Source organism: Taurulus bubalis (assembly GCF_910589615.1).
Source record: "Taurulus bubalis genome assembly, chromosome: 14".
Taxonomy (NCBI): Eukaryota; Metazoa; Chordata; class Actinopteri; order Perciformes; family Cottidae; genus Taurulus; species Taurulus bubalis.
This window is the reverse complement of record NC_136602.1, coordinates 24,605,259-24,624,522: the sequence shown is the minus strand read 5'-3', so window position 1 is coordinate 24,624,522 and position 19,264 is coordinate 24,605,259. Positions and strand designations below refer to the sequence as shown.

General features: G+C 42.9%; 2 protein-coding genes across 3 annotated transcripts in view; both read right to left on the bottom strand.

The window, feature by feature from the left end:
* The window catches only part of birc6 (baculoviral IAP repeat containing 6), a gene marked incomplete at its 5' end in the record, with an annotated part of 111,414 nt that extends 108,101 nt beyond the window's left edge, over window positions 1-3,313 (bottom strand). For both annotated transcript variants that reach the window (XM_079230203.1, XM_079230204.1), the window contains one exon: window positions 3,103-3,313. In XM_079230203.1, the coding sequence (XP_079086329.1) occupies window positions 3,103-3,313 (211 nt within the window). The remainder of the gene's footprint in view (window positions 1-3,102) is intronic.
* Window positions 3,314-7,553: 4,240 nt separating this feature from the next.
* On the bottom strand, window positions 7,554-16,212 carry yipf4 (Yip1 domain family, member 4). The gene is made up of 6 exons (XM_079230187.1): window positions 16,007-16,212; window positions 14,315-14,468; window positions 10,675-10,846; window positions 9,506-9,583; window positions 9,305-9,418; window positions 7,554-8,415 (listed from the first exon to the last, which is right to left on the bottom strand). The coding sequence occupies exons 1-6, from the start codon at window positions 16,062-16,064 to the stop codon at window positions 8,278-8,280; spliced, it is 714 nt and encodes a 237-aa protein (XP_079086313.1). The 5' UTR covers window positions 16,065-16,212; the 3' UTR covers window positions 7,554-8,277.
* Window positions 16,213-19,264: the final 3,052 nt, after the last annotated feature.

Sequence of the window (19,264 nt, the reverse complement as noted above, 5' to 3'; positions counted from 1 at the left end):
AACTTTGTCATTTTAGGAAAAGTTAAGTATTAACGCTTGTACACGTTAAGCTAATTCTTCCATTTAGTTGCCCTGACTAACTTATGAGGCATCTCCCTTCAGTTCGTCTATTGGCCTGAATGGATGCATCCTCATGTCAATAAAAACTAAAAGCTACTGTTTGAAAGTGTTAATTCAGTGAAACACCCACTGCTTCCTCATCTCTGCTCTTTTGGCTTCATCACACGTCAGCAACAACATTTCACAATGTTCAAAATGGAAAAGGCTGAGGTTACAGACTATCAAACATAATGAAAAAAACACATCTGAACACTTGAATCTGTGCAACAATCGTTTTAATAAGCAAGCTTTCTGTCAGACTTTCTTCACGGCAAGAACTCTTAGTTAGTGAATGCAGGAGCACAAAAAGGATCAAGGAAGATCACTTTATTAGCCGTAATGCAGAAAACTTGTGTGGCTAAATGTCAAGGGAATCGTAGTCCTGGTATGAAGGCCTACACGTTAAAGACAATAAAGACTTCTATACTCAAGAAGTCAGGTTTGGAATATTGCCATAATAAAAAGCAATGACAGTACTATTGTGTCTCTTCACCCACACCAACAACATCCTCTGCAGGTGAAGATGATTATTGCCACATACTCAAGTTTAAGAACAGACATGTACCTGCAATGTGGTCATACATTCAAGCCAAACCGTCACCCACTCTGAAGAAGCTCTTCATGATCAGCGTGGGACAAACTAAATCATTATCTAATCCTATCATTTCTTATAACCTTAGAAGCAATAACTTGTCACTGAACAGATGGAGTTAATAGAAGGATTTAATGAAGCAGATTTCTCTCTTGACATTAACAAAAACATTGTTTTCACTCGGAGGCAACAGCAGAAATGTAGGAACACATTTGTCTTACAACACTGAGCCAAAGTATTGCATGTCTGCTACAATACAGCGGCAGTAACTTGTGCTCATCAATGACTAGGACTGCGCTGTGCTATAAGGGAGGCCATTAAGAAAATGCCCTCTGATAATTAACACTGCAAGTGCGCAACAGCACAGAGAGACTAGACTGTTCCTGTCCCTCTCACTAATGATACCATTACAACCTTAAAAAAAAAAAAAAAAAAGGTTTCTTGCTCTGTATCGAAACTATGTAAAATTGTTTAATTATCCATGTAAAATAAAATCAATTCCAATTGAAATATGACATAACCATCCATCCAGAGAAGGTTCAACTGGGCTAAACGTCCCATCAATCCCAAACGACGGACATCTGTGGGCGACAGACAACGCCTGCCTGGAGCCTCTGCTGAAAATGTACTGAGATTAAAGGAAACTGAAAGTAAAGTCAACAGAAGCTACAGCTCAGTGGCTGCAAGTCCATTTGTGCAATATCACCTTTTTCAGAGGGTTTGTATAGAGAACCTTTTATGTACACTATGAACATACACAGCTTCCATGGGAGACATGTGTTATTAACCCTGGACAGGACGCCAGGTAGTCAATATGCCGACACACAGAAACAGACATGGGAGCGTCTGACTGCACTGCCGTGCTACTGGACATGCAGCATAAATGTGTTGTAAAAGAAAGTATTGTATGGCGAAGGTGGTTGTTTGTAAGACTATGCCAGCACTTTGTAACTTTGTTTTGAAAATTAATGTAGATGTTAGTGTGTATTAATTTCATTATAATTACGAGTATTCCATTTAATAATTACAAGTATGTTTATCTCCTAAAAATCCTACTTTACCAAAAAAGGCTTCATCTTCAGGTGATCTGAAAATGGCTCAAATGGGCTGCAGCCTGTCAAACACAATGGCCAGTGCAAAGCAGCAGTACTATAGTAGCACAGTATATGTGGAGTAGTACAATATATGTGTAGTAGTACAGTATGTGTGTGACCTGAGTAGGAGCTAATGGGAGAGCTATGGTCTTCCACAAGCACTGGCAATCATCTGCAGATCAGCACAATGTAAGATGTAAACAAACGCTACCATCAAACCACTGTGTGTAGGACATCTTTCTCTGTCAGTATTAAAACAGTACTCTTGACACTAGCTATGGTGATGATGATGATGATGATGATGTGTGTGTAAACAAAGCAGTGGGCAGCGTTGCAGATACTAGCTAGGTGAGTGTGGAGAGCAGCTTGGGAAACTAGTCTCCAAACATAGGATGCAATGTCCCATCAGTCATGACACTGTGGCTGGACTTTGCGATGGCAGACATGAACACGACAAGTGTTCCTTCCGCTAGTTATTTCCGCAAATCCCTCCAAAAAAGACCAACCCCAACGCTGCAGCACCGAGTCAGTTCCCCTCCAGCATCACGCCGGTGCTTTCAAATGGTTGACAGTCCACACGGCCGGCTGTGAAGTTAAGCAGCTAACGTTAAAGTGCCTCTCGCTAGCTTAGTGGCTATTCCCGTAATTCACATTTACGCACCGCAGAACTTTTAGCTAGGTAACAGCAGCTGTGCTACAGTAGATGCCAAAGATATTACTCGTAATTCTAACGACATATCGTGACTGGCCACTAGAATGACAGAACCTGACAGGACAGATAGACCGGCTAACTAGCGCTGTGCTAAGTTACCCCGCTAGCTAGCTAATAGCCGGGCTGGTAGAGGCGTGTAGTAAACAGTAGCGTTCATGCAGCACTAGTTTAAGTTTGCCTCCCGGACTGATCGACATCTGAAGACGGCGAACAAAGCACAACAGGCTGGACGAACCCTGTTTAACAAATACTCTCACCAACATTAGGCCCAAAGACAACTGCTGGGAACAGCTAACCTAACGTTAGCCTGCTAGCTAACCTAACGTTAGCCTGCCGATGTTATAACTCAGCCTGTGTCGTGTTTAACGTCCGTGTCTGTTTGTCAACAGACACGGACGTTAAACACGACACAGGCTGAGTTACAACATCGGCAGGCTAACCTAACATTAGGCCCAAAAGACAACAGCTGGGAGCCGCTAACCTGACGTTAGCCTGCCGATGTTATAACTCAGCCTGTTTCGCGTTTAACGTCCGTGTCTGTTGACAACCAGAGGCTGCTTTCTGCTGGTGTGTGTCCGGACATGACACAGGGCTCCGGGGCTTACCGTGCAGCGCTGAAGCCTGGAGAATGGCCCCCGAAGTGCCGTCAATTACTTTGATACTGCCGCGGCTCGTGACGGCCAAGATAGTGTTGAGGGCCGGGTGGTAGGAAAGGCTTCGCAGGCCCTCCTCGTCGCAGCGCAGGCAGCCGTCTCTCAGTACGATCCAGTCTGAAGGGCTGGACGAGCCGGAGCCCGGCGAGGCCGCGGCCGCCATCTTTCCTTATTTTTTTCCCCTTCTCTTTGCTTATGGTGTTTGTAAAGGATGAAATAATCCACGTGATACTGCTAATTCTACGAGACTAGCTCCGAACTATCGCTCCTCTGCCACTGCTGACTTCCTTCTGCGGCTTCTTCTCCTCCGCCCGTTACCGCAGCAGTGGCTATTCACCATCAGCGCTGAGGAACTCCAGGCTGGGCTCTCTGTCAGTGACACGATAGGTAAACGGAGCTAGCGTATCTTCCTGTCACGTCTCGCGAGAACACCGAGTGCGAACGAGAACAAAGGGTGGAACGAATAATTGACCATCAAAATAAATAAAAAGCTCTGCAACAATGGTTATCATCTCTAGTCTACGGTGCCCTGCAGTGTATACGCAATTGATGCAGTCCAGTTTTATATACTCATATATAAGTATTACCACACACATTACTGTCACATACATTTCTTTTTTTAATTTATTTTGTGCAATTGAAGCAATACAATAAAAATAGTAACAGAGATAAATGAATATCAAAGTGCAGGAAGAGACAAAAAGCCAACTGGGCTTATTTGAAGCCTCCCCCTATATAATGTTTAAAAATTACAAACATAAAATGAAATATGCATAAAATATAATACAACAAAAGAAAAAGAAAGAAAGAAAAAATAATGTAATTATGTTGAGTCTGTGTGTGCATGTGAGTGAGTGTGTGTGTGTGTGTGTGTGTGTGTGTGTGTGTGTGTGTGTGTGTGTGTGTGTGTGTGTGTGTGTGTGTGTGTGTGCGTGTGTCTGCATGTGTGTGCGTGTGTGTGTGTGCGTGCGTGCAGGTGCGTGTGTGAGTGTGCGTACATGTGTGAGCATGTGTGGATGCGTGCATGCGTGTGTGCATGCGTGTGCATGTGTGCATGTGTGTGCATGTTAGTGTGTGTGTGTGCGTGTGTCTGCATGTGTGTGCGTGTGTGTGCGTGCGTGTGTGAGCATGTGTGTGCGTGCATGTGTGTGCGTGCATGTGCATATGTGAGCGTGTGTGTGCTTGTGCATGTGTGTGCATGTTAGTGCGTGTGTGTGTGTGAGCATGTGTCTGCATGTGTGTGCGTGAATGTGAGTGTGTGTGCGTGTGTGTGCGTGTGCATGTGTGTGCATGTGTGAGCATGTGTGTATGTGTGTGCATGTGTGAGCGTGTGTGTGCATGTGCGAGCGTGTGTGTGCATGTGCATGCATGTGTGTGCATGTGTGTATGTGTGTGCATGTGCGTGTGCATGTGTGTGCATGTGTGAGCATGTGTGTATGTGTGTGCATGTGTGAGCGTGTGTGTGCATGTGCGAGCGTGTGTGTGCATGTGCATGCATGTGTGTGCATGTGTGTATGTGTGTGCATGTGCGAGCGTGTGTGTACATGTGTGTGCATGTGCGTGTGTTTGCATGTGTGTGTGTGTGTGCATGTGTGTATGTGTGTATGTGTGTGCATGTGTAAGCGTGTGTGTGTGCATGTGTGTGCATGTGTGTATGTGTGTATGCATGTGTGAGCGTGTGTGTGCATGTGTGTATGTGTGTGCATGTGTGTGCATGTGCGCGTGGTTGCATGTGTGTGTGCATGTGTGTGTATGTGTGTATGTCTGTGCATGTGTAAGCGTGTGTGTGTGCATGCGTGTATGTGTGTGCATGTGTGTATGTGTGTGCATGTGCGAGCGTGTGTGTGCATGTGTGTATGTGTGTGCATGTGTGTGCATGTGTGTATGTGTGTGCATGTGTGAGCGTGTGTGTGCATGTGTGTATGTGTGTGCATGTGCGAGCGTGTGTGTGCATGTGTGTAGCATTTCCTAAGCAACGGTAATAAACATGTAGATATAACAGCTAACACCATAAAGACATGAACAGGAGGTTAAAGTCACTACTGCTTCATGCAAATACTGTGAAATGATCACAAAGACATCTTGGAGAATGTAACTATTCATGAGCCCATTAACCAACCTGTCATGTCCACGGCTCTGAGGACGCAGAGCCCGTCTGCAGGAGAACGAATCCTTCTGATCCCTGTCGTGCCTCCAGGTTGACATTTTTGTGAAATATCTTAATAGCTCAGTAGATTCTCATGAGCCGGTTCAGGTATCCTATGTGGCTTTGGGTGGCCTCAACATCTGTGGGAAGGATTGTCCGGCAATTGGGTTCAACATGTTCCTCTCACAATGAATTGTAACACCTTTGGTGATCCTGACTTTCCTAAATACCTGCAAAACATATGAAACTGCCTGGACTGAAGCTGCTCTGTGTCACAGCCTCAGAGCTGCAGTCTTCTCCGGGAACGAGTTTTTCTATTATTTGGGGAGTTTTTCCTGATCCGATGTGAGGTCCTGGACGGGATGTTATGTGCACAGAATGTAAAGCCCTACGAGAACATTTGTAATTTGTGATTTTGGGCTATATAAAATAAACGGAATATAATAGTCTGTCTGAAGGTTGACTGGCCTAAAAACCTTTTTATTCAGGAAGGCATCTACCTTGTGTTAATTCATTGTTTTTATTCATTTTAATATATATTGGCTCTGTGGCACTCTGAGATTCTTTTGAAAGTTACAAATGAAATGCATTATTATTATTATTATTATTATTATTACGGTTATAGCCTAGCAAGTCGTTGTTGGGCTGTATGAGAGAGGAAAGAGATGGACAACGCTGCCACTAACTGCACCTCATGTTCCATGTTAGAATAGAATAGAATACTTTATTGTCAGTCACGAAAACAACGGAAAACAGTTCAGCAGCTCCTACAGTAAAGACAAACGTTAACAACAACCATAGAAACATTCACATCACAAGGAGACAGATAAATAAGTGGATCATCATAAAGTGCATGTGCCATTGAATATTGTTCAGCTGTTAGTGCTAGTGTCCTCAGCTTTTTTGTGTGTGTGTGTGTGTGTGTGTGTGTGTAGGCCGACACTAAGAGGTGTGTCCTCTTTTGGTTGTCACTTTCACAGGAATACCATTAGAGCAGCAATCACCAGAGACACAATGAGAAATTAAAATCTACTTGGGGTCCGATCATACAATGCTTTGATAAATTGAAGACTCTCGTTAGATTCAAAAACATTTCTGTGGCCTTGGACGTTTTTTATTTATTAGAGTTATCTTGACGCTGTTGTAGGAATTAATAATAACAATAACTTTGTTCTGTTGTTCTGTTGGGGAGAAAATGAAACATGACACATAAATGTATAACTGTACTCTGCTTTTGAGAATAAACATAATCTACACCAACACAAACTACACATTCATACGGTGGTGGGGCTGATGCTGTTAATAAGAATGAATCATAAGTAGAATGCCTCATCAACATATAACTCACAAGGACTTGAGGTGCATTCATTATGTCTTTGCTTTGGTCAACACGGCGGGCCTCTGCAGCCCTTTGTGCTCAAGCAACATCGCATTGATCTATTCATTTGTCGCTTTAGCAGTTATTAGTGGTGTTTGTGAAGTTAGTAGTATTAATACATATTTAATTTACATTCATAAATAACTTGGTTGTGTGATTTTACACGAGTTAAGAACTAGACCAGAACACAGGTGTGTAGACTGCAGTTCAGGCTGTCCACATTATTTACCTTGAGAATTCCAGCACCTGTCAAACGTCTTAGACTCCACAGGGTTACTGGACTGAGGAATGAGTTACAGGTCGCCTGCATGGAGAACAGGTAAGAGGACGCTTGGTTTCATGAAGCCAATAGACTTGAGAACTGCTGACCTTGAGAACAGACCGATCAATGACCTTTTACATTTATATGTTGTGCTGCTGGATGTGTGCATTCCTGTGATTTGGGGTTCAGTGTCTTGTCCCGGGACACTTTATGTGTTGTATTCCTGGGCAGCGATTTTTCCAGTGTGACAATACGGTTATATATAATTAAACTGCATTATAGGAAGTGGGACACAGCTATTAGTTATCTTATGACTAACTAATGGTGTGTTGTGGTGACTCCACTGATGTGTTTCTGTGCCATCCAGGAAGTTAGCGTCGCACTGGTTCCCTCAATAAAAGTCAAGGATTTGGGATTATAGCAATAATAAGCTCTGTGGCAAATACAGGTTTATAATACGTACTAATTTAGTTTAGCAAGAGAATCTTCACAAATTAATATCACCTTTGTGATTTTTTTGGTAGTGCAATCGCCAATAGCAATAAGCTAACGTCAGGCTTTAAAGGAACGATGCCACTTTTAAAAAACACGTAAAAGATAAAAGATTCACTGGTGGGATACTTACCGACGTATTTTATTCTGTAGCACAAAACCACAGACCTTATTTCAGACATCTAACAAAAAAAACTAAAGTGTAAAGATGCTGACTAATGAAATAAAAAGGACACACCAGATGTTCAAGTGCCAAATAACTATGAATTTACTATAATTGTTGATCAAATGATTATATTCCTGTATTAAACGGCTGGGAAACAAGGCACCACATTTAGGAGACAATGCTTTATATCCCTCCAACTTGCTTCTGCTGCTAAAATCCATAAATTAAGAAAACGAGCCTGTGGGAAAAATAAAAAGTAGAGATGGACACTCATAGCACACAACAGTTTAGAACATTACGCTCAGCCGTCTCTTCCTCTTTGTGGGCCGTCTCTTCTCTTGGAGTCTTCCTCCAGGATCAACGCCACACATTTGGCACCACATTGTTCAGTTGGACCCAGAATGAAAAGAAACCACTAGATGATGATAGAAGCGTCTGTAACGAGAAGTCTGCATCCTGATGTTCACGCTGTAAAAGCATATGCACTTTATTGACCAAAGACATGAGGGACAAAACTATATACATTGTTATATATTTCTAACATCCCAACCGTCTGCAATTTAATAGTTAAAAAAGAAATAAACACCTTTAAAAAAAAAAAAAAAAAAAATTGGTTCTGTAGTTTGACTCCCCGATGCCCCAGGGTCAGTGTCCATGAAAAGGTCCAGTTTCAATTCATCCGGTCACACGCCAGTATATAATGACAGGAAGTAGATGTACAAAAGGAGAATGGGATAAATGAGAAGGGGCTTCTTCGTTTTAAATTCATCTCCGACGAGCAGCGAAGCGGCGCTGTAAGCCGCCCAGAACACGCCGAACAGCTGGAAGACCAGAACAGAAGAACCATCAGTTATTCACGAGGTAGAGGCAGCGTTCAGACACATCCTGACCAGTGGAGCCATGACTCTCCATGACTTTTAACCAAATGTCCATGACAAACATTTAGTGAAATCTGGGTGTAAACAGTAAAAAGTGAGTAAATGTAGTATTTAAACTCACAATGAGAACACAAAGCATACAGTAAACCTTAAATGACAAATGAATGAGACAGTAGTTTGATTAAAAGAATAAACATTTATATAGATGCTTGTATGCATGCCTGCTTATATTTTGAGTCTTTCTTTTAAAAGCATATTCATTATTTCAAACTCAGCGTAAATGAACGACATGAACACATGAATATAACACATTTACATGACTTTTACTAAACTTTGGGGTTTTATTTTTTTCAAGGACTTTTCCAGGTTTTCCATGACCGTATGAACCCTGTAATGTGCATCTAAACGCTGCCGTGTAAGATATTACACAGAACATAATAATGATGTTAAAACATGTTTACAAGCGACTCGCTCCTCACACAGTGGGATCATTCTCTCCGGTAGAAAGTGTAATCATTAAGGATGTTAATCAAATCAACCGACAGTAAGACTGTTGACTGATTAAAGGCGCAGTGTGTAGGATTTAGTGACATCTAGTGACATCTGTTGGACACACGCTACCTTCAGGTATGGAGAGGTACCTTCAGGATGGGTTTACTACAAGCAGCTACTCTGATCAATACACTGTTCTTATTCAGGACTAAATAAATGCTTTTAACGTATTTATCATTTATCAAATAAATGCTGAGCGGGAAACTGAAATAAAAGCAACCATACACGTCTATGTAAAAAGTTGTATTTTTACACAGCTTGACAAATAAGCATGACTTACTTTGATAAGTGTAGAAACCACCTCGAACCCCCTGATCACCAAGAGCAGAGGGGCGATAACGATGAGAGGAAGAAGGGAATATCCGATCACTCCGAGAACCTGGCCGAAGGAAACCTGCTCAAGAGAACAATGAACAATGGGCTCCGTCAGAACCCGTCGTGTGGCTGCACTTCCACTGAGGAGAGAACGAGCGTCACTTACCTCACCACCCAGCACACGAGCCAGCAGGAAGATGGTTAGTGATCCAAATATCCAGATGGTGATGATCCAAGACACAACCTGCAAAGGAGAAGCAGAGTTTAGTGTTCCCATGACGAGTCACTGACCTCCCTCCCGTACGTCCACATGTTCAACCACATGAGCAAGAACAGATCCACAAATACGTCTCTACAGGATTCTGAGGTCTTTAACTTGAAGCTGCGGGTTTCTATCTTTAACGAGCATAAACAGGCAGCAGTCACTGCAGGGTTCACACACATTGTGACCAATGGATTCCATGACTTTTGACCAAATTTCCATTCATTTTGACCAAATTTCCATGACTTTTAAATAAACATGTATATAGACGCCTGTATGTATGCCTGCTGATATTTTGAGCGTCTTTCTTGAATATAAACACATTTACATGACTTTTCCAAAACTTTTGGGATTTTATTTTTTTCAAGGACTTTTCCAGGCCTGGAAATAACCGTTTTAAAATTCCATGACTGTTCCAGGTTTTCCATGAGCGTGAGAACCCTGTCACTGGTTTCTGATAAATGTCATGAGACTGAGTGATGCGACGGCCTTTTCAACATCAGGAACTAAACAAACGCAACTTTGTGAGTGTCCATTATCACAGAGACGGCCTTTGTTTCCACTGATACTACTGGAAATGCAAGTTCCAGGTACTTTGTCAGTTGTAACTGGACAAGAAGACGTATTGTTGCATCACAACGGGAAACGGTTATCACATACGCATTAGACAAACCCTCTAACGGGACAGGGGACATTAAAAGATGAAAAAAGGAAGGCAGTGTCCTGGATTCTGCATAAAACAAGTCCCTTGAACGCGTCAGTCCGCTCTGACCGGGGTCCCACAGACACCCCGCTCTGCTCATACACTCAGTGGGTTCAGGTGTTCATGCTGGTTTAGTGGGTTTGGAGCTGGTCGTGTAATGGTGATACTCGTGACCCAGGAGAGCTACGTTTCTAGATCGTTGATGGAGTCGCAGCAGGGGGCGGGGCTTAGTGAAGCCTACCAAACAGTCCATGAAGGGGACCTAATATTATCGTCGTTGGCGGCACTGTAAGCTTCTTTTATGATGCGTTCCTGCGGTGGACATGTGCCAAGAGACAATTCTAGAACTGGAGGATTGTCTACTGCTCACCCTAAACTGCCCGTAGATGGAGATCATGGAGAAGAGCAGCACCACGGCCAGAGGGCCCCAGAAGTCGGGGTTGTCTCGGACCACCTGCCGGTTATAACCCAGCGACGGCATCGGCATCAGCACACATCGGATCTTGTAATAGATGTCCTTCGGGTCAATGTCCAGCTCCTCCCTTCTCACACAGACAAGACGGCATTATAATGAGACGATGCAAAAGATAAAAGATTAAATAGCAACAAGAGGGACAACATCAACACACACTTCTTGGTTCCTGCGCTGCTGCTGACTGGCATGAAGAGGAACATGCTCGCTCAGTGGTTCAGCAGATCTGCATCATGAGTCCGTGTTGAATTAATATCCCTGGATAGCTCTGGGAGAAAGCAGCTCAAATCCATGTTGTGTGTCACATTTAGCTCGTTAAGGCGGCCTCTACGACGACCTGTTTCTGCAGCAGCCCCGTCCTCAGCCAGAGATCGATCATGAGGCAAGAGGCTTCCCTCTGTAACAACATTGTGCGACAGCGAGCGGACTGAGTGTTTCTGTCGTCCCAAGAACTCCAACTGTAGCCGACCAGCCTATTTATTAGTTACTTAACATGTGCTCTCTCCTTTGTTGAGGACTTGTTTTTAAAACTGTATCTAAAAGTGCAATATTACCACCTTATGTATAGTGTTTTTATATTTATTTATTTATTTATTATTATAGTGTGTTTTTATTTCCTAAACGATGGACTCAGAGCCCTGCACAAGAATTCCAATGTGTCTGGACTGTTGGCACAAATGGCAAATAGCACAAACACGTTGACTGAATAGTGAGTTTCTCTTCAACACTGCTGGTTCTGTTGCGTTGGCATTTCAAAGCTGATGTCTGCAGCGGCCCAAACGAGGCTCGTCATCTATCGCCTTCAGCCTTAAATAAACAATGATAATAATAATAATACATTTAATTTATATAGCGCTTTTCCAGATGCTCAAAGACGCTTGATAGAGACAAAACAGAACAAAACAAAAATATAGAAACAAAACAAACAATCCCAAAAAAATAAAATAAGAAAAAACTGGAGAAGCTGACAGAATTAGTCCTGCAGTGGAGGGTAGGGAGCAGGGGTTAACAGGTGAAGGGTAGGGAGCAGGGGTTAGCAGGTGAAGGGTAGGGAGCAGGGGTTAACAGGTGAAGGGTAGGGAGCAGGGGTTAACAGGTGAAGGGTAGGGAGCAGGGGTTAGCAGGTGAAGGGTAGGGAGCAGGGGTTAACAGGTGAAGGGTAGGGAGCAGGGGTTAGCAGGTGAAGGGTAGGGAGCAGGGGTTAGCAGGTGAAGGGTAGGGAGCAGGGGTTAGCAGGTGAAGGGTAGGGAGCAGGGGTTAGCAGGTGAAGGGTAGGGAGCAGGGGTTAGCAGGTGAAGAGTAGGGAGCAGGGGTTAGCAGGTGAAGGGTAGGGGTTAGCAGGTGAAGGGTAGGGAGCAGGGGTTAGCAGGTGAAGGGTAGGGAGCAGGGGTTAACAGGTGAAGGGTAGGGAGCAGGGGTTAGCAGGTGAAGGGTAGGGAGCAGGGGTTAGCAGGTGAAGGGTAGGGAGCAGGGGTTAGCAGGTGAAGGGTAGGGAGCAGGGGTTAACAGGTGAAGGGTAGGGAGCAGGGGTTAGCAGGTGAAGGGTAGGGAGCAGGGGTTAGCAGGTGAAGGGTAGGGAGCAGGGGTTAGCAGGTGAAGGGTAGGGAGCAGGGGTTAGCAGGTGAAGGGTAGGGAGCAGGGGTTAACAGGTGAAGGCGAGTTTGAAGAGGTGTGTTTTGAGGGCTTGCTTAAATGACGATAGGGTGGGAGCTTGACGAATGTGGATGGGGGGCGTTCCAGAGGGGGGGTGCAGCAGCTGAAAAGGCCCTGTCACCCCAGGTCCAACGCTTGGTCCTGATGGTCTTCAGAGTGTTCAAATTGAGGTGAGTGCGTGAGGGAGTTAGGGCCAATGATGAGCATTTCAGATTATGAGATTGAAATATATATATATATATCTTATTAAATACACATGTGCATCCGGGGTTTTAAAGCTAAAATCATCTCTGGCAAAACAGAGTTTCAGCATCGTTTCCAAATGATTTCCGTCCACACACCTGAAAACAAACATCCCATGACTGTTCACACACTGGGCATGCTGATGTAAACAGGAAGCAGATTGGTTGAAAAACAGTACTATAGTACTCGTTAATAATAAAAAGGTCACGCCTGATATTTAAGATCATCAATAAACTCAAACAGACAGTTCATGGAAAGGTTTCAAACTTAGTTTTAAGGCTGCAGGTCTCTCTCTCTCTCACACATCAAATTTACTTAAAAATGAACACTTAAAAATGAAAGTCTGATCATGGGTCAATAGATTTGGTCAGCAAACGTCTCATTTCCTCGTTGTTTTTTTACACTCGTCCCTGTTGTGCTGGAGAGTATTTATACTTTTATTCCTTTACAGTTTTTTTGTGAACTTCACAATAGTTGTACAGAACAAAATGAGCATTAATAAGAAAAGGACAGTCCTGTTTTGCGTCTGTCGTCGTCCTCAAAGCCACAAACAGAGACTTCAAAACACGGTAGGGCTGATAACGCCGCTGTCTAATCGCTCCAATAACAACTGCTTCCTCTGCATGTCTGCAGGAGTAGAATTATGAATTTGAACAGCTGCTAGTATTGACATGCAACGCCTGTAATCAGTTATCCATGTTGAACTAACCTGGTAGTCGGTCGGTAATCAAGGCTGTTGTTTGTTTTCCTCCGGCAAAGGGTCACGTGATAGGGGCGTGGCTGCTGAGACCCAATCCAGTAAACAACGCGGGCGTCTACGTCATCGCTTTAAAGCGGACGTGGTCACGCCGTCCACACGAGGAGGAAACCCCGGAGTGTTCAAACGGAAACGTTCTCCGGAGCGTTTCAAAACTACTACGTTTCCATTTTAAATGGCATGTCAGTGTAAATGGCTCATGATAAATGACTGAGTAACATGTATGGAAGATAATCAGTAATATATTTGTTAAAACAGGAATATCAAAGTAAAATGGGTTTGATTTAAAATCTTTTGTGACGATCAAAAATGGTAATACAAAAACCCCATTTGAATAAACTTGTATCGAGTCTGCTATCTCATTATTTCCACAGCTGGATGTTAAGGGTGTGCAGAGACATGATCTTTGTTAAAGGTCTGAAACAAGCAGCTTGTTGTTAGGGACAACCTGTATGAAGGAACGAGTTACTAAAACATATTGACTAGATGGGACGAGAGCCAACATGTTGGTTTTGATAACTTTTTGATGGATTGCCCAGTCCTACCAACAGAAATCCCCAAAATCTTCCAAACTGTGAGTCTGTGATATGTGAATGAAGTTGAAAAAGAACACAGCTCTGTTTTTTAATGAAAGCTCATCAGCTGGTTAGCATGTCCTTAGCATGTCAGTGTGCACGGTTATGGTACTTTAGAGATGCATGATCAATTATAACGCTAAGCTAGTTCCTGTTCCTGTGTAGGACTTTTGTAGCAGCCACTAAAAGGATTGAGGGAGCTGTCATGAGTAAAGCCAGATTCACCAAACGCCACCTGCTGACGGATACTCAACCAATGGCATGCATTTATTGCAAAAGAGTTAAAAATAAAAAAGGCACATGTACTCACAGAAGAGGTTTGCTCTCCTCGCTGTCGTCCTCCTCCACCTCCAGCAGCCAGCCGTAGCCTCGCTGCCGCAGGAAGGCGGAGGCATACGGATCTTTACCGCTCTCGCTGCCCACGTTCAGCTTAACGTCCGGGGCAGTGATGGTGCCGCTGAGCTCTGGGGGAAACACGTTGGTTGTTTAATCATCATAATAAAACTCATTTATTCAAATCTGCTTTTAACCCGTCATGCTAGTTACGTGCGTTTTGGTTTCTTACGGTTACGACATCTCTCGTTTACATTGTTATTGATTATATTCCTTCTGTTTTTACCGCATAAAGTACCTTTGAGTACCTTTTAAAGCACGATACAAATACAATGTATTATTAGTAGTAGTATTATAGATGTGTGCGGAACAGGAAACACATACAAAACGCAATTTATACATAGAGCTCAAGTTTTATGAATCCAACTCTTGAATGCGCTCACATTCTCAGTTTATTTTTTTATATCAGTACCGCGTAAACATCATTGAACAGTAGAGTACAAAAACATCAACCGAGAGCTGGAACCATCAGTCAATCAACAGAAAATGAATCATCACCTATTGGGACAATGTGCGTTTGTGCTGCCTTTACATTTAATATCTTTGGGCATTACTGTTATGTTTGTCTGAGCACTTTATTTAACATCTATTGCACTGTTGTTGTTGATTGCCTCGTCTAATGTCTATTGTTATGCACCTTCCGCCAAGAAAACATCCTTGTTTGTGTAAACATACCTGGCGAATAAATGGTTGTGATTCTGATGAGTGATCAACTAATCAAGGAGACAACAGTCTTCATCAATAACAGAAGAAGCTCCACTGTGAACAGTCCTTTTAGACAACATGCAAACACTTCATTTCATTGGGAGGTCCTTCCTGTTCAACTCACCTTCCCTCCTCATCCACAGTGAACATGGTTTATTTATATATAAATATGTCCCAAGTACTGTTGAATATGGACCATGCTGCAGCTTGTAGGAGCATGTACTTGACTCTCAGTTTATAGCATTGCATTCTACGTTGTGCTTATTCTGCGTTGGTCATTGTATATAATTAAACCTTTTAATTGTACTCGTTTCTGCTGCATGGAGCTGGTCAGTGTTTACAAGTTCTGCTTAGTATCCGTTTCGTCATGAAAGAGACCCGGATCTGAATGGTCCCGTTTGGTCTTCAGGGTCTTATTTTAAGCCAGCATAAGCAACATGTCACAAAGAGTAGAACTGTTTGTTTGTGGGCGACACGTATCGGTCCTGAATTAGTTAAGCTAGCAGCGCTAACAGTAGCTAGCACAGTTAGCTAAATAAGGGACGTTAAAAGCGGCTATTTGGACAAGCACAACGTCGACCTACACGTCGGTCCGTGTGTTTGGATCAGAGTGACTGACCCCGTCCGAACAGGACGGGTCACAGGGTCAGTCACCCGGGTCCAAACGCAGTCAGTTCGGTGCTCTGCTTCGGCCTAGTAGTAGCTAGCTGCGGAGCGCTAGTTAGCGGTAGCTAGCTGCGGGGCGCTAGTTAGCAGTAGCTAGCTGCGGAGCGCTAGTTAGCAGTCGCGAGCTGCGGAGCGCTAGTTAGCAGTCGCGAGCTGCGGAGCGCTAGTTAGCAGTAGCTAGCTGCGGAGTGCTAGTTAGCAGTAGCTAGCTGCGGAGTGCTAGTTAGCGTTAGCTTACCTTCAGCCTCCGTCGAAGAGACGAACGTAAAGTCTCCGTTGGTGGGGGAGAACTGCATGGTGAGTTTGATTTAGTGCCCAGCGCCTCCCGAACAGAGATGTGACATTTACAGGAGCAGGAAGACAAACGTTTCGAGAAGCGTTAAACAACGCTGTCACTGATCGCAGCTCATCGGGGAAGTTTAAACTATCGCATCTTGTTTTCGTTCAGGCTTTTTGCCTCTGCGGTGCAAAGCAGGAAGTGCAGAGGAAGCTGGGAAATGAGACACGTCTTATGATGCGTTCACGTCATGACATAAGGCTGGGACATTGCATATATTCCCAGTTTAACTGAGAAATATATTGTCCTATTTATTGTCCAATGTGTGTACAAATGCAACACACACATTTAGTCTAAGAAGTAATTTGTCATAATATGTAAAATGATGAATAAATAATAAACAATACATACTAACGGGTATAAAGGAAACGTGTTGGTCTGCAGCAAATACATTTCTTCATAAAACCTTGATTCAGGCTTTGAGAATATGTTCAGGGGCCTTTAGAACAACTCCAACACCAGCATTACAAGTTAAAATGATTACTGGAATAATCTAGAGAGACATAATCATTGAGACTCATTAGAGCCAAAACACTTTGGATGGACAAAACTACATAAAATGCTAATGTTTAAGTCTTGAGCGGAGACACTCTACATTATGAATAAATACACACAAAAAATAATAATAAGGATGTTGCGACTGTTATCGACTACAACCGCAATATAAAAAAAATGAAATATTGATGTTAACAATGCACACACGACTATATCATGTAAATAAACCAGTGCCTCTTAAATCACGCTATTGAAGTTACACACTTTCTCTCCACCCCCTCTACTTGGATTTCATTTTTAAAATGCCATAAATAAGACAATAAACAAAGTTAAAGATTAATTGAACTATCGGTATAATATCAATATGGTGAATTATTCACAATAGTTGTGTCGTTAAATTCTGATATTGTAAACGCCCTTATACCAACCCTCAGACACTAGCAGGGGCCCTGTGACCATGCACAGTACCAGTGAATACAGCCATCATTAATCCCATTAGTTCCACATGTGCTTTTGCTGACAAGTCCAAATGTTGACGCACTGCATTAAGTTTTAAAGCACCTGCTTGTGCTGCTAGTGTGTTGATTCATGAATACAGACACATGTCACATGGCTCCCAACTGTGCAGCCGGATATGATCCGTATCCCTCTCAGCAAGACTGGAGTGCTGAGCCTCCAGCTTGAGTTCCTCCACTCACCGATGCAGTGGATGAATCTAAGCCAAGCACGTGAAGTAATTACTTCAACTTCTTGTAACAGACCCAGTCTGAATAAGTGAAGATCCGGTATCAAATGGAACTAGATGACCGAACTAATCCATTAGTACCAACCATGTCATGCTAACTGGCATGAAGATTTTCAGAGGGTCCACTGACCTGTCACCTCTAGATGTGAATGAAAATGTGTCTCCCCTTTCCAGACATGCCCTACTCCAGAGGTTCTCAAATGGAGGTACGTGAAGGCTGTCCAGGGGGTATGTGAGATATTTTTTTAATATATTTCAAATTTGCATAAATTCAAAAATGAAATTAGACACTGATGGCACAGTGCTGTGTATTACATTTTGACCTAATCTAACCCTAACCTAAACCTAAACTAAAATACGTGTTTTCATATTTAGGTTGAGTCCACTTGATTCAACCCTTACTGACACGTGAAGAACGTGTTTGCATTCAGCATAAATGTGTTATTTTTGCCTCTTCTATAAATGATGTGTTCGATTATGCCTGCATTGGGTCTTGGAATGGCATAAATTGGGTATGACTGTAAGCATCTGTGATGAAGTTAGTCCTCATATTTTTTTTTATCTTCCATTTGAAACTTGATGTCCCTGTATAAAAATAACTTTTTCGTGATCTCTAGGCTCATGAAACTGTACAACCACGAGCTAGAGACTGAGGACATTCAGAGGATGTATAGCTTTCAGAGGTATACTGACATGTAAAGTGTTCGGTATATCACCCAAAACATTTGTATTCTTGTCGAAATCTCTAAATGTCAAACGTTATTGAAACCAAATAACATCATGGCTTTTTCTATGGGAATCCTCAAGGTGTTTTTAATGTTATATTTTGGAGGGGTCATTTTTTAATAATTGTCAAGAAGTCAAAAATTGTTAAATTTAGCACCAAATCTGTGTGACAGAAAAGAGAATGGAACTGTCAACTTATACTTCTATCATAATGTTTTAAGCCCTTTTACACCTTTACAATCTACTTTAATGAATCAATGAAATCCTTATTTTATGTTAGACGTATGCTGAGCTGCATCTAAAATTAATCTTCGGGTTTATAGCTTTCAGATCATGTGTCTCTGAGGCGTTTCGTTCCACAGAGACCCAGTACAAGCTGGGTCAACCCGTCTTGTTCTTCTTCTTGTTCTCTTTCTTGTTGTTGTTGTGCTCCTCCTTCTGCTCCTCCTACTTGTTGTTGTTCTTCTTCTTCTGCTCCTCCTACTTCTTCTTTTTCTTCTTCTGCGCTTTCTTGTTGTTGCTGTTCTTCTGCTCCTCCTTCTCCTCCTTCTTCTTGTTCTTGTTTTTCTTCTTCTTCTGTGGTGTTTAACGGCAGCGCGCATCCTTCTTTTTGTTGCATTACTGCCATCTTCCGGTTCCCAACTACTACACTTTCCCCATCAGTCCTGTTGCTCGCAAAAAGTTTGTCCAGCACCTTCTTCTCAGCTTACTAGACCCCCAACTCTATTATATTACTTATCTCTCTTCCTTTCATCCCGTGTCTTTCCATTTCTCCCAGCATGTCCCTCCTTTCTGAGCTGTATCTAGTAAGGGTCGGCTCGTCAGTTATTTCTTCTTCTTCTTCTTCTTCTTCTTCTTCTTCTTCTTCTTGAAGTTTAACGGCGGTTGGCATCCATCTTGTTGGTGCATTACCGCCACCTTCTGATCCGGAGTATGGATCAGACAGCAGACTCACTCTTTACCCCAGAAACAAAACCCCAAACAATTAAATATAATAATAAATAATTAACCCCTGTACCTCATACCTACATGTCTCGTCAGTTAATTTCGAGTTCTCTCGATAGTAAATTGCTGGCGGAAGCCGAAGCCCCGCGGCTTCCGCCAGCAATTTACTATCGAGAGAACTCGAAATGATCACCGGCGTGCCTCATTTCAAGAGGCGTGTGCGGGGAGACTAGCTATACGTGTGGCAC